The sequence below is a fragment of the Ammodytes marinus genome (assembly GCF_949987685.1).
Source record: "Ammodytes marinus genome assembly, chromosome: 2".
NCBI classification, from domain to species: domain Eukaryota; kingdom Metazoa; phylum Chordata; class Actinopteri; order Uranoscopiformes; family Ammodytidae; genus Ammodytes; species Ammodytes marinus.
The window spans coordinates 22619660-22635921 of NC_137231.1; the positions used below are offsets into that span (position 1 = coordinate 22619660).

Here is a 16262-nt window from a genome sequence, read left to right on the forward strand (position 1 = left end):
GCACATAAGTTATCATCACACCTCTGGGGACCAAAAGGGGACTTAGACATGACAACATAATTCTCACCGCTTCCCATATACTGTACGTTTCTGGGATTAACTTCTGTGTGTAGCTCAGAGTGTAGACTATTTATTCCGTTTACATGAGGGAAAAGCAGCCATTCAGGGCAAATTGAATTGAATCTCTCCTTATCTCCACTTCCTCCCTCAGCTGCACTCGGAGAGCTGACGGAGAGGAGTCAATGGCAGAGTGGATCCCATCTTAGCGTTGTCATGGATACACAGGCTTTGGCCTCTGGTGAGCAAGGGCCACTCAGGACAGTAAAGTGATTTGAGACTCTTTTTTTTCTGGTTTTCTCGGTTATGGTAAATCTCAGATGCTGCACAGTAAAAAAAACAAAAAAAAAACACACAAGGCCATGGCTAAATGAAACTGGTGGCGCGAGAGAATTGATAAAGCGGTCCCACACATCCACCCACACTCTTCTCTGGGGGCTGGTTCTGTCTTCTGTGAAAATTATTATTTCCATAGACATCTTCATCAAGGAAGACTGAGCTCATCACATTTCAAACAGTAATGATATAGGGAAGACTTTGGGGTGAGGGATAAACTACAATATTTTGTGAAATTGACGACTTCAGATTCAACTAGTATAAATCCTGAATTCCCCCCCCCCCCAAAAAAAAAGTCTGTAAAATAATAGTGTACCCCTCGAAAGCCAACAACAAGAAAAGAGAAATTCACATCTTTCTATCTGCTTGTTGTTGTGTCTCTCGCACACGTTCAAACAAAACATGTATTGAGTTAAATTTTCAATTAGCCTTCCAAAGCTAAGTCACAGCACAATAACAAGCTCATGCAATTCAAATGTTCCGTATACATAAAAAAAAAGCCTCTCTTCCTTTCATCTCGGTGATGTGTCCTAGCTTCACCGGTGCTCAGAAGCAGTTCAGACAGGAGTTTCAACGGACAAGCATGGATAAAACATTAAAATAAAATAATATAAAACACACACACACACAAATGAGCAGGTGTGCGGAGCGAGCAGTCACGCACACGCATTAACACACATTGATATGCGTCTATCTGTAGACCGCTTTTCACCACAATGAAAGCTGAGCAGGGCATGAAGTGAGCTTGCAGGAGGATAGATAGAATCAAAGTGCCCTCTGGGGACACAGTAAGCGTTTCTTTCGAGGGTTTATGTTTTTTTTGGGCTGCTGCAAACTTTGTCAAACCTTGTTAATCTCAAACTGATTGCTTCACAATGCTACCGGATTCCTAGGATAAACCACCAACAGTGGTGATGCATACAGTGTATCCTCTGCGGTTATTATATGGTGCTGGAAATGTGCCATGCTTATCAAGAGTGTAAGCACAACCAAAATAAACACCGCTACATTTTCAGTTTGACCACAAGTGGATGAAATCCAAACCAATGTACAACTAGTAAATGAAGAAAACACCGTCATGGACTTTGGATGGATGCATATACAAGCTTTAAATAACAGACAGACTCAATGCTCAATTTAAGATGATAGCCAACATATTGACCATCTTCTCCTGAATTCCAATCACCAAATTAACAAACAGGATCATGGTTTGCGTCTTCAGATTGTAATTATAATCAAAACATAAATTCTAAAGTAGTTTTTTCTTCGTCTTATGTTTAAGAGCCTTCTCTGCGATGGATGCTCAACCGTGAAACTTGTCGTAGGGGTGGTGCAAAAGTTGAATTTAGTCACCACCAAAACATTTTTCAATTACACCCCCAGACAAATTATTGAAAAGAAGGTCATCCGCCAGCAAATTTTGGTACGGTGTATTGCTGATTACTGTATGCCATTTAGGATCAAAGTGTTGTGCGTGCCTACAAGTCCTCCTTTAGTCTCATTTATGCTAGTCGGGCAAACATTGTACACTCGGGTGGACTTCAAAACATTTTTGGGAACTTTATTTGGGCGAGAAAAAACATCTTAATAAATCTGCATCAATTACGAGTACGGCATTGTCAATCTCCAATTACGGTTTTAAATTTGAAAAAACTAAGATTAGATCAGATTAATGTAGGGGAGAAGTTGAAAATATTTAGCTCCTCAATATTTTTCTTCTAGGCTTTTACACAATGGGTTTATAACAAAACACTTGTTACCCATAAAAAGTGTGAAGGGTAAACTATAGTTTAGATTGTGGTTAGCAAGCTAATTAGTTGTCAGATGGTTGTTGGCCTTGATGCTAACAAGAAATTCAAGTTGGGGTTGGTCATCACATTTTTTGGGGGGTTGGTTGTCACATGTTATCCAAAGGCTGCAGCCAGAAAAGGAACCCAAAAACAAAAGAAATTGTCAAGCTGTATCCTCACTGACACGCCAGAGAAGGAGAGAATAGGGCAGGAAAAGGCAGCTAGCATGCAAAAGAAAAAAGGGCAACAAAATCAAAACACCCCAGTCCATCCAAACTTTCAAATTTAGTTCTGCTTTCTTTTTAAGATGATTCCCATTAAGATACATTGTGACAAACAACCCCATAGTTTGTGACAACCGACTCCTTGACAGTGTTGTGCCTGAACGCGTTCAATGAACGTTCGTTCATGAACTCGTTCATATTGGGGGCGAACGTGAACTGAACGTATGTATTTCTGCCTCATGAACGTTTTTGCGAACGCGCTCATTCTGGCGTTTGTGAACGGCGCTCTTACAGTCGTTCAATCGTTCATCGAGTGCCAGATTTCCAAAGAAAACCCCCGCTAAAAGACAGCGTAAACAGCCCTTAATATGTAGCTGAAAAACACCCAATCTGGCAACACATGCCACCACAGCGTCGCACCGCCGCTGCGTCATCAAAATGCGAAACACTGCGGAAAAAAAACAAAAACAAATGAATGCAACAGCACTTACTCAGACCATGGACCTAGCCTCAGGCTCTACCTCTCCTTCGTATGATTGTTACCTACCTCAGATTGTGTTTGTGTTAATAAGTATGTCAACACATCTTCTAGAATTTGTTGTTAACAGTAGGCCCTATACTGCAGTTTAGAATGGTCTCCTTGAGGGTTTTACTATTTTAAGTTGTAGGCTAATTTGTTTGTAGAGTACAACCTGCCTGGTATATTTTTCAGTATTGCTTTCTTTGAATGACCTTTCATGTGAATTGTTTCCAGGTTTGGAAAATTATAAAAATGGAAAAAAATTTGCACCTTAACCTTTTTTGTTAGAATAATTCTTCATTAAAAAAAACATTTAAACAGCAACTTTTTCCTCATGTTTTTGAGAATATACTGTAGGGGGAAAAGCTGCAGCTGGCTTCTAGTGTGGACTGAATGTTATTGAAATAATTTCTGTCTGTGGTTCTATATGGAATTATTTAGAAAAATAATAGCCTGCAGCAACATATTTTAAAAAAAGAACTATGAACTAGTTCATTTTTGAACTGTGAACTTAGTTCAGAATTTTGAATTATGAACTATGAACTGAACTAGTTCATTTTAAAGGGTGTGAACTGAACTTTGAACTAGTTCACGTAGAAAAAGAACTTTCCCAACACTGCTCCTTGATGGGGTTGGTTATCACAATGTGTAAGGGTGTCTTTGACAATTAATTTATTCTGTATTACAGTAAGGTAGAAAAAGCTTCAATTTAATGTAGGAATGACTATTGAAATATGTTTAGGTGATGAGCAATTCTCACTAGAGTAAAAAGTGTGCCTACTTACCCCGTTCTCCCCTAACACGTTGACAAACTGGGATAATACAGATTGTATAGGATTCAGTAACTGATATTTTAATTGCAGAGCTAGCAGAGTTTATTATCCAACAGGTCTTTGTTAAGTTTTGTGTTTTCGCATAGTCTTATGCTTGTCAGTGAGTGTGCTTAGATGTCAGGGGAAAGAGATGGTGTGGCTGAAGGCAACAGAGCATGAGGATGACAGCGACACCACACTCTTATTACCCTGTGTATTTATAGCTTCTCCATCTTCCTCCCAGTGTCTGTGTGTGTGTGTGTGTGCACTTGGCCATGCTACACCGCCACTTTGGGTCTCAGCTACAGCTCGATACTCTAACCCAGAATGCTGACTACACAAGCAATCTGTTTCCTCGCAGTGGAAGCCTGCCTCGTCTATGATAGCCTTTCTGGTTTTCAGAAAAAAACATTACAGGAACTATAAATAATTTTTAGGGCTGTCAAATTAACGCGTTAATTTCGATTAATTAATCACAGAAAGATTAACGCGATTAAAAAAATTAACGCAGATTAATCGCACTTCTATATTGCCCTTTGACCCGGTGCAAAAGAGGTGAGATGATAGCGGAGCTGCACCTGTATCTTGCGGACACGGCCCGCACGGGATTAAAGAGTAAAGAAATAAGCAGGGGAAAGGGGCCGAGGGCAAATAAGCATGAAGGTAGGAATACGTTTTATGTTATTCTCGCAGTGTCTGTGCATTATTGATTTAGTGGGTGCCTAATTAACAATGTAGGTTCAAAACAGTAGGCCTATCTCTCAATCTTCCTCGTGTCTCACTTTTGTTTGCTACTTTGCGATCGTCTCAACGGAACACCCGACCCCTCTCACTCTTCCTAGCATATGCCTGTCTTTTTTCCTCCTTTGTGTGTGTGTGTGCGTCATTTAGCCTGCTTGTTTTTTTGTGTTTTTTTTCTTTCGGCGCTAGTAGTTCCTTAATATATTTAATGTAGAAGCCTGGCTGAGGGGAGGAGACAGAAGTTACGAGAGACGGAGAGAGAGAGAGAGAGAGAGAGAGAGAGAGAGAGAGAGAGAGAGAGAGAGAGACGAACGGTAGCCTATAGGCCTACAGTTTCTTTTAATTGACACTTATGGCACATGGACATCTCCGCTCCCAGCTCAATGTTAACATTTCAAAGAACACGATAAGCCTCCGTGCAATGTGCCACATATATAGATGATTAGCAGACGTCAGGGAACTTTAAACCTTAATCCAGAGCATATAACAAATGCAAATGTGACATTTCATACATTGAATTTGTGCATATGTTACGCAAATCTGTCCAACCCCTTCTACAAGCTCCCATCATCCCTTTTTATTTATTTTCTCTGTCCTCTTTCCCATCTCTTTCCAACTACTTCTAAAGCAACCTACAGTTGATTATTAAACCCTTGTCTTACATTCATCACCAAATGTCAGTCTATGCCAAACGTTACATAACGAATGATTGTATTATGTGCACAAATGTATGCAACAAGGCCTCGACAGACATGGGTGGACAGACGACCTAAATTTAATTTTGGATAATTGACAAATGAATGTAGATTGTCGGACCTTGTAACTCTGCTACTTGTAATGTTGACACGTTAAAGTAACAACACAAGCTGAAGCAAACTCTGATGGAAAATCTTCTTCTTAGAGTTAGAGAAATCTTGGAATTTTACAAATATTTCACTACTCTATTGTATTGCTTGGATAACAATAATAATTCATACGCTCACCTCTTAGTCTTCTTTGAAGTCTACTATAAAATCCTTTCTGACCTGTATTACTGTCAACATTTCCAATTCATGAATTGATGTATAGTCTCACATCTCAAGATAGTCTCCTGATATGCAAGTACAATATTAACGCTATCATGTCATTTTGAAGCATTTTCTTCCCATACACGCATACAAACGAGCATACACATAATTGGGGGGATGTCAAAGGCTTTTAGACCCATCTGTCCATTGATATTACAGCAATTTGCTGTGTGTAGACTAGGCAGCCCTGCAATTACCATCAATTGCTCTGGAGGGATTTAAGCTCAAAGTCAAACAAGTGACACGATACTGAGCACAATGTTGTCAGTTCTGTTGCATACACTTTCCCTTTTGCCTGCCCCAACTGGACTTGTTTGCCATGCTGTCTTACTACCTGGTTTGTCATCCACTTCATTAAAGGTCACATATTATGCTAAATGCACTTTTTAAATGTGTTCTAACATATCCATGGGTCCACGGTGTGCCTAGAGACTGCCAAAATATTTAAAAAAATAACAATCTCTCCTGTTCTCACTCTCCCCCTTTCTGAAACCCCACCCCTCCCCCCCAATATGCTCCAGTCAGAATTTTCCCCTTTTCTGACCTCACAAACTGGAAAGCCAGAAGCTTCCACTGTGCAGCCCACACCCCTATTTCTTATTGGTCCACGGCCCTGACAGACAGAGGGCGAGGCGTATCTGGCTTCGCTTCCGGACAGGGGCAGCTCAAAGATTGTATATTTACGAGGGGAGCTGCAGCTCTTTTTAAAAAACAGGCCATTGTGAGATTAGCTGAACATCAGCATAGTACAATAAATGTTCTGAAAGTTTTTTTCAGCAAACAATTAAAGAAAAACGTATTAGGGACCACTAAGACCATATAATATGGTGTATAATAGTACCGAAAAGTGTATAATATGGGAGCTTTAAAATCTATTTTTGAATCTGAACTGTTTCCTGTGTCCTCCAATTGGGTTCTTGTCTGTCGTTTTCCTGAAACCCTGACAAATGCATGAAAATAAAATAGGCATGGTAATTGCTGTAATAAAGCGTGAAAAATGTGGGCTGTGATAAACAAACACAATTCCAGCAGCGGGCAAACAAGACATGATGTACCATGGGAAATAATTAACAGGTCTATCACAATACCGTTACATGGCCAAACATTGCATTAAAATATTATAAAAACAAACCTATACTTAGTGTAGGTCTTTTGTTGCTACTGTATTTGTTAACACAAATGCACAGCAGGTGGCTGAAAGTCATGAGGATGAAGGTCATTTAAATCAAATTAAGCCTCCAACTTGGTTATAAGAACAAAACTATTCATGCATGACTGGTTTGTTGTGCATGCGCAAAAAAAACATACCACTATATTACATTGCTACAGTAACATAATGTAGTTTTGTCATGCACTGCAACTGATGGTTGAACAACAGCAGGAATCCCTGCTTTGAATCAGTCTTTAGTGTATTGTATCCCACAATGCACTGGGTCCTTTCAATGTACCTGCGATAAGGGAATAACTGGACCAGCTGGATTCAACAATTGAATTGCCAGGTTTGGTTGCCTAGCAACCACGGTAGAACTGTTGGTGATCTGGTTATTCTAAAAGTGCTTTTGTGTCATCTCGTTTTTTGACACCCCTTTTGCCTTTTGTATTACAAAAAGAGTAGAGGTATGTTTCAGAATTACCATGCGGGGGAATACAAAGATAAACTAGAATACAACGATAAACTAGTGGACAGTATCCTGAGGGAACAAAGCAGTAGTGATAGCTAGCTTTTGTAACGTTTATAACGCCACATAGCGAAAGCGGGATTTTTGCTTGATGAAGTGCATATTAGAAAAATAACAGAATGTCAATCAATTCATCTTGACCATGAAAATGAAGAGCCGTGGTGACAACTCCAGGGTTAATAAAAGTCTACCGGGATATAATTTGAATGTGTCGCCCAGAATTTCAAAATAGTGTTGTACAGAACCGGAGTCACCATGTTTCATACCAACATGTCTGTTAGCTCCTTAAGGTTTGTCTTATTAACGCATTACACGCACACACACATTATTGATCCCTAGGTGAAGGAGTTGCTCAGAAACCAAGTTAAAATGGATGCCTTGATGACTGACATCTAGGTATGTTTAGGCTATTCGCTGAAAAAACTTGGAATGTCATCTCATTCTGCAAGTTAGGGGTTCAAGCATAGGCAATTACACAGCCACTAGAGAGGAGTGGATTAGCAAAACAAAATTGTATTCAAGAGTCTAATAGGCACTAGCTTTTGCAAAGTGTCACAGGGGAGCTCATCAGTATTTATGGAACACACCTCAATCTGGTTATGTGCTATTAGTTAAAGGTCCCATATTATACACTTTTCGGTTCTATTATACACCATATTATATGGTCTTAGTGGTCCCTAATAAGTTTTTCTTTAATTGTTTGCTGAAAAAAACTTTCAGATAATTTATTGTACTATGCTGATGTTCAGCTAATCTCACCATGGCCTATTTTTTAAAAAGAGCAGCAGCTCCCCTCGTAAATATACAATCTTTGAGCTGCCCCCGCCCCCTGTCCGGAAGCGAAGCCAGATTCGCCTCGCCCTCTGTCTGTCAGGGCCGTGGATCAATAAGAAATAGGGGTGTGTGCTGCACAGTGGAAGCTTCTGGCTTTCCAGTTTGTGAGGTCAGAAAAGGGGAAAATTCTGACTGGAGTATATTGGGGGGGAGGGGTGGGGGTTTCAGAAAGGGGGAGAGTGAGAACAGGAGAGATTGTTATTTTTTTAAATATTTTGGCAGTCTCTAGGCACACCGTGGACCCATGGATATGTTAGAACACATTTAAAAAGTGCATTTAGCATAATATGTGACCTTTAATACAAAGAACAACACGCTTACTCATGAGGAGATCTTGGGGTTTCCTTGACTGGGAACTTAATTTCACAACAGCTAAGTAAATAAACTAATCCAATCAGGATCGAATCTGATAAATCCACCCAGTTTTTATGGTGCTGTTATAGCAGCTGTTTATGTTATTGTCCTTTGACTGAAAGGACAATAGAAGGGGTAGGGGAGAGCGGTATGTTGTTACATGGGTTGGTTGTCACATTCGTTATATCTCACCACCAGAAGCCGCTGTCTCTGACATGTCCATAATTGGAATCAGACGTCACCTACATAGTCTTATTTGGGTCAAATTGTAAAGGTTTACCTCTTCAGTATTTTTCTGCTAGGCTTTTACACAATTGGTTTATAACAACAGATGTGTTACCCTTAAAAGGTGTGAAGGGAAAGCTATAGTTTAGATTGTTGTTAGCTAGCTAACTAGTTGTTAGATGGTTGTAAGCCTTGATGGTAGAAAAAAAATCCATTTGGGGTTGGTCGTCACATTCTCTTTGGGGTTGGTTGTCACATGTTATCCAAAGGCTGCAGCCAGAAAAGGAACCCAATAAAGAAAGACAATATCAAGCTGTATCCTCACTGACACCCCAGAAAAGGAGAGAATAGAACAGGGAAAGGCAGCTAGCATGCAAAAGAAAAAAGGGCCACAAAATCAAAACGACCCAGTGCATCCAAATCCAGGCCAGCTGCCAAGGTTACTGCACCCAAATGCACCCCACCCCAACTGGGGAAGAAGAAACAGAAGAGAAAGAGACAGGAGGAGGAATCTCTGTCAGATAAAGAGGATAGTTTTTGTTTGGTTTGTATAGAAACGTTCTCGAACAGCCATTCAGGGGAGGTATGGGAGAGAGAAGTGTTGGATGTGCAACCAGTGGACACACAAACTCTGCTTAGCTGGAGTGAGCAGACCCTACATGTGCCATCCCTGTAACTCAGATAGTGAATGTGTGTAGCCTAGTTGAGCAGGCTATTATTGTTAGACCTATTTGTTTTTTTCTTTATGTTGTTACATAGGCTGGTCTTAATATGGGTTTCCTGTTCGTCTTCTTTGCTCATTTTGTGTTAAGATGCATTAAGTAATGTAGGCCTATTTGTCAACATGACAATGCAATTAAACTTTCAAATTTAGTTCTGCCTTCTCGCCTTCTTTTTAAGATTGTTCTCAGTAAGATAACATTGTGACAAACAACCCCATACTGTGTGACAACCGTCCCAGTGATGGGGTTGGCTGTCACAATGGCCCTCATTTATCAAACTTGCGTGGAAACTGGTGCAGATTCTGGCGCAAATACCTCCCTACGCCAGGTATCGCGTGGGATTTATCAAACAGTCGTATCTCGCCAATCTCAGCGTACGCCAGGCCATTATTGATAAATGCAGCGGCTGAAAACGATCGTATCACGCCCCTATATTTTCTCAGTTTAGAGGCCTCGCCCAGAGGTTTTACGACATGGATATGCGCATTACGGCACAGTAGAGGAACTTCTCTGAAGTAGAAATTGACAGAATAACAGCGAAAGTAGAAAAAAAGAGTTTCATTTCGGAGCATTACAAGCGGCATCAAAGAACGACAGAAGGCAGCAGTTAGGAAGGAAATAACTGCTGCGGTCAACAGCGTTGGTGTTGACAACAAACGATCTCCAGCTGAGGATTTTGCATTTTAGGTTTACATCAGTAGGCTACTATCGCTCAAATGCTATAAAACAGCATATACAATTATATGTCGCCATTTCTTTATATACATGAAGAAAAAGTGGTCTGACTCAAAAATCGCCACTAAAAAAAGCGTGTTGCTGTTCTGAAATGCAACCAACTGAGGGTGCGGGCATAATATAAGTGGTAGAGAAGAAACAGACGCACCAACTGTCCGGTAGGTCCCCATAAAAAAAATACAGGTCTGCAGAGATTTGAATGATTAGAATGTATTGGCCCTTTTAGATAGCACTACTCAAAAGGGTTGTAAAAACAAAAAATAACACATTTTGCGTTTTACTGTATGACAGCACGGGTGGTCAGCCCGGCGGTCAGCTTCACAAGCCGACCCGGCAACGATCAGCTGTGAGAGCTCCCACCGTCCTGCTCCACCAGCAGATCGGAAAAACGTGCCGGTTAACGGTGGAAATAAATCGCTCGCTTAAGCGATCAATGACACATTAAAAGAGGAACTAACATCTAAAAAGTGCGTCAAATAAATAAAATGTTAAGCTGAATGTTGTGCCGTGTATTTTTTTTATCATAAAGAGCAGTGTAGGCCTACTACATATTTAATACTGTGGCTAACATTTTGAATTAATGCAGCCCCTGTGCCTCAGTGTCCCCCCAGCTGCTCCAGACGGACACAACTGCCCTTACGCAATCCCATGCAGCGCTCCTAAGTGGCCGGTGTGCACACTATTGAATCAGTGCTCCTACTCAGTTGCACACCATAAGCTGCACATTTTTAAGTGATTAATATCTTTATTTCGGTCTGAGCAAACACTGCACAAAGTCATCGGCTACCCGACACAGCCTGCACTGCGAGTACATGCTGTTTACAAACTTGCGTACACGAGCTGAGAGCTGGCGTGGGATTTGAGCGTATCCTACGCTCACGTCCATATTGATAAATGCCGAGGTTTGCGTGGAAATGTGTGTACACCCACATTTCTGGTCTACGCACGGTTGATAAATGAGGGCCAATGTGAGGGATACACATTTCAAGCCAACACCTTAAGCTTCAATGTAATGTAGGAATGACTATTGAAATATGTTTTGGTGATCAGCAATTCACACTTAAGTAAAAAGTGTGCCTACCAACCCCGTTCTCCCCTATATCATCTTTGTTCTACCTACAGTATTTTTCTTTAGTCCTGTCACATTGAAATGTTTGACCTTTAATAACAATTAATTGCAAATAGCCCCAGCACAGCTTGATCCTTCCTGGATGCCTATAGGCTACAGAGAAAGAAATCTGGTCAAGCAGAAAAGCAGCTTACTGTGCAACATTATTGTTAGGCGGCCACAGACAGGCCTGCGGCTGTCAAGCTGAGCCGCAAGATAAATACATAGCATCAAAAACACCTGACCCTGTCTGTTGGTTCCTCCCCCTGCCCTAAGCAGTGCACCAAGACAACAGGGTCAGTATTGACAGCATGCACCAGTTTACGAGTGAGCATGCACTGAATCCTAAAGATGCATTTATTTTCAGTAGGATGGTAATAGCTTCATTATCAGAGATAAACATGTACTTAATGGGTATTGCGATAATGGCCTTTCCCTTTATTGTCACCAATAAGTAAGTTTGTCAAAGATAATATTGACATGTTACCTTCACTACCAGACTAAAGGCATCACAAAATATATAGACTATAAAAAAGGTGGACATGGTATGACAAAGTGTTAACGTGTCTCTAGGCACACCGTGGACCCATAGATATGTTAGAACACATTTAAAAAGTGCATTTAGCATAATATGTGACCTTTAAACACTGGAAAATTACACTTTTGACATAATTGGGTTTGAGTGTTGGCAGGGAAGGTTATTTATAATTTTTTTTTAAATTGTCTACACATGCATGCATGTCTAGTACTCCATTTAAAAGGCTGTATATATGCCAAGGCCTTGTTTGAAAAAGTAAGACAAGCAATTATGTTTGAGTTTCCAGAGGCTGTTTGTGTTCATGACTTGTCTCAGACTTTGGTTAATTGAAATATAGTATGTCAGGTGTGTCCTGGTAGCTTGTGATATTGTGGGATCTAAATCTTGCATTTATATTTTGTCATGGCATTTATTCTGTTTCCCTATCTTTCCAATAATTCCTGCCAATCCTCACTATGTGCAGGTAGGTAGATGCAATGAAAAACAATCTTAGAAAAAAAGAAAAAAAAGAAAGAAAAAATATTCTGTTCCCCAGTCAAAATGCAGTGTAGGTCTCTAAACCCGTTGTTTTATCCCAAGAAAATTCTGGGGGGGGGTCACGTTAAAGCCAATTTCTATTTATAGTTTTCTAAATTAGGCCATAGCACTGATCCTCTTATATTGATTTATTGATTGATATCCATCCTTTCTCAATACACATGCACTGGATAGGGCATCCTACAAAATAGATTAATTAAGAGGTTTGGCTGTGAATGCGTTAGTCTTAAAAAGTGTGTTTTATGGTTTTCAAACAGTTTTTCCTCCCTACTGCTCTCTGAATCAAACAGTGTCTATACGGGAGGTGAGAAGCGGTGTGTGTCTTTGGGGTGGGGGGGGGGGGGTGGAGACGGAGACGGCCATGGCCACACACACAAACGGAAATGATGAGCAATCCCATTTCAGACCAGACAGATCGAATGAAGCTAGGTATGACACTGACAGCCTAGATAGGATACCTTGTTTTTTGCAATACAGATGGAGTTATGATCTGTGTCATATCTACTAATAATATCTGAGGTCTTAGGAGTTATATTCAGAGGCGATTGTAAACTGTTCACAATTCAAGGTGATTGAAGCCCATGACTGTAACACATCTGGTATGGTTTCACACCTGTAAGATACTTACATTGCTGCTACCAAGCTTGAGTGTAAAAAAAAGAAGGTATAGCCTTTTTCTACTTTGTCCTTTCAGGGTGGTTAGACACTATTAAAAATTGTCCACAGTTAAACATTATTACATTTTTCCATATCAACATGTTATTTTAACATTTGGTCTCATTCCAGATAAGATTCCAGGAGGTGATGGAGCGTAAAGAATGGCTTTACTTTAGTATGTTTATATGGAATATATGGATATGTGTTTAGAGTGTAGTGTAGATCTTTTACATAATTCATATTCTGCCAAGAGGGCCCATTTCCGTTTCCAAAAAAAAAAAAAAAACGGAAAGTCTACATAATGCATGAAAACCATTTAAGGAAATGTGGTGACTCCACTAATACATGTGTGTCAGTATACATGCTCCAGGCAGACATCAGATAGCAAGCAAGCCATTGTTGTGTTGAAAATGCATACCTCAACTATGGTGGTTTTGGCTGCCTTGCACATAGGTTGGTTAAAGTTCCTGGCGGTTTTCCTGACAGAAAAAGAGCAAGAAAGAGTACACATGAAAAATGAAATACTACACATATATACACAGAGATAAGCAAGGCAATTTAAAAAACTCTCAATTTAATAACCAATATCTCATATCCAATATAAGGAGTTGGTTTACTGAAGAATGCTGCTCTCTTGTGGAGAAAGACTTTAACACATCTTCTAATTTCTATCATTCACATGCACCAGGTCGGTGCAAATGATCTTGCTGTTGATAGATATAAGGCCTATACTTATTTCAGATTGAGTAATAAGTAAATTAGTAATAATAAGTGATGATCTCAACTTTATGCTGTAATGATTTTTTCAGGATACATAGGCTGAAGTAAAGGCTATATGTTCACACAACTTAGAACAAACGAAAACCATGTAGCTAATACAGACTGAACATCAACAGAATAGAATCAGTTGATAAATCCCTTAAATATATTAATAAAATGAAGGTCAAGGTCAAACAACAATAATATCTCACAACTTCTCACCACTCTCCTTTATACTGTTTCATTCCCACCACATGACACCAGCAGCATGTACTGATTGTTGTGCAAACACAACTAAGGTGATTAAGACTAGAGCCAAATGTGCTTTGAGTTGCTATAGGTATTCCTGTGTTAACTGCAACATAATCAAAGTTTTTTTCTGCACTTCATTTCATCAGTTACCTGAAAACAATGTTTCCAGCCTTGTCAGCTTTCCATGCCTTGATCAGTGCAAAGTCTCCAGTGATGGCCTTTTCCATGATGTAGTGCCTGCCATTGAACTCCTTCACCTGTGAACAATGATAACACAAATAAATAAAAAAAGAAGTGAGCGGCACTGAATGCAGTCAGTCACGAACAATCTGACCTGTTCAACAGCATTTTCACAATTGGCCCAGATACTTGAGAACTGGCCTTGATTAGTCAATACTGCTGAAAATCAGTAGCATGGCCGACATGTCAACCCATTACGCCATCTGCGTGACATCTGTAAAAAGCATTACTTTTTTGTAAACATAGATAACATTAGTTGTTTCTATCATTATTGCAATGGGTTATCTTGGGTTGGCTACAACACCAAAATCTAAATATACAATGCAGACTTTCCTTTGACGTGCATTTCGTGCGGTGCCCTGTGCTGTGCATACATGGACATTGTTAACGTGAAGTCATTGCAGTGGCCAGTGTGTTTTTTAGAATGTAAAGCCGATATTGACACATAAATGTCATTATTGTGATTCACTTTCTGCTTCATACTGAGAAGTTGGCTTTAACTTCTGGCAAGGGCTAAAACACACCACACCCAAGCTCTAGGATAGAATAGAGGCCATGATTTTGATTAGGTTTCAAAAGCATTTTGATTTACGAGGCCCAAGTTCGACCGCAACTCTATGGCATCTTGTGGAAAAGTAATCTGCAGCAATTCCAAGCAAAATAAAGTTTGCATGGATTTCATGGCGGCGCTCTCACCTCTCTCTTCTCACTGGCGATTGCGATGCTGCCATCTTTGTTGTACTTAATAGGAGAGCCTCCCTCTTGGATCAGCGTACCATAGCCGGTGGCTGTGTAGAAGGCTGGAATCCCAGCACCCCCAGCCCTGATCCTCTCTGCAAGAGTGCCCTGCCGGGAAGAAGGTGACAGATTAAATTAGGTCAAAGTTCAATGTGTATATCTTTGTTTTTCTCAAGTCTTTATTATATACAGTATAAAGCCTGATCATTTGGCTGTTGAAATTTTACATGTCAGGACTTCTTGTGTGAATTTGGTTTATGAATGTATTTGGTTCATGAATGCGTCTTCAAGGGCAGGTACAGTGGGTTGAAAAAGTATTCATACCCCTTGAACTTTTCCACATTTTGTCACGTAACAACCACACACATACATTTATTTTATTGGGATTTCATGTGATAGACCAACACAAATTGGTGCATAATTGTGAAGTGGAATGAAAATGAAACATGTTTTTTAATTTGTTTCATCAACAAAAAAAAAATGAAAAATGTGGCGCGCAAAAGTATTCAGCCCCCCTGAGTCAATACGTTGTAGAACCACCTCTCGCTGCAATAACAGCTCCAAGTCTATTGGGGTGTGTCTCTACCCAGCTTTGTAAATCTACAGACTAACATTTTTGCCCATTTTCTTCTTTGCAAAATAGCTCAAGCTTCAGATTCAGCGTCAGATTGGATGGAAAGCGTCTGTGAACAGCAAAGGCTTTCCCGATATTCTCAATTGGATTTAGGTCTGGACTTTGACTGGGCCATTCTAACACATGACTATGCTTTGATCTAAACCATTCCATTGTAGATATGGCTGTATGTTTAGGGTAGTTGTCCTGCTGTAAGGTGAACTTTCACCTCACTCCCCAAGTCAGGGGTCCTGTTCTTCAGCAGGGATAGGGAAGCAGGTCAGAGTTGATGGGAAGATGGATTGAGCCAAATACAGGGCAGAAAAACCTGTTAGAGTCTTCAAAAGACTTGATACTGGGTGGAGGTTCACCTTCAATGATGACAACTACCCTAAACATACAGCCATATCTACAATGGAATGGTTTAGATCAAAGCATAGTCATGTGTTAGAATGGCCCAGTCAAAGTCCAGACCTAAATCCAATTGAGAATATCTGGAAAGACTTGAAAATTGCTGTTCACAGACACTCTGCATTCAATCTGACGCTGAATCTGAAGCTCGAGCTATTTTGCAAAGATGAACGGGCAAAAATGTCAGTCTGTAGATGTACAAAGCTGGTAGAGACACACCCAAATAGACTTGGAGCTGTAATTGAAGCAATAGGTGGTTCCACAACGTATTTACTCAGGGGGGCTGAATACTTTTGCACGCCACACTTTTCAG

The 16262-nt window shown here is 40.2% G+C and overlaps 1 protein-coding gene across 1 annotated transcript in view; it reads right to left on the reverse strand.

Annotated features, from left to right (window-relative positions):
* Nucleotides 1-16262, reverse strand: part of oxct1a (3-oxoacid CoA transferase 1a) — a 53870-nt gene that overhangs the window by 26009 nt on the left and 11599 nt on the right. The window contains exons 5-7 of the mRNA XM_080038616.1: nt 14884-15033; nt 14098-14204; nt 13355-13415 (exon numbers count right to left, since the gene is read on the reverse strand). Of these exons, the coding sequence (XP_079894742.1) occupies nt 13355-13415; nt 14098-14204; nt 14884-15033 (318 nt within the window). The remainder of the gene's footprint in view (nt 1-13354; nt 13416-14097; nt 14205-14883; nt 15034-16262) is intronic.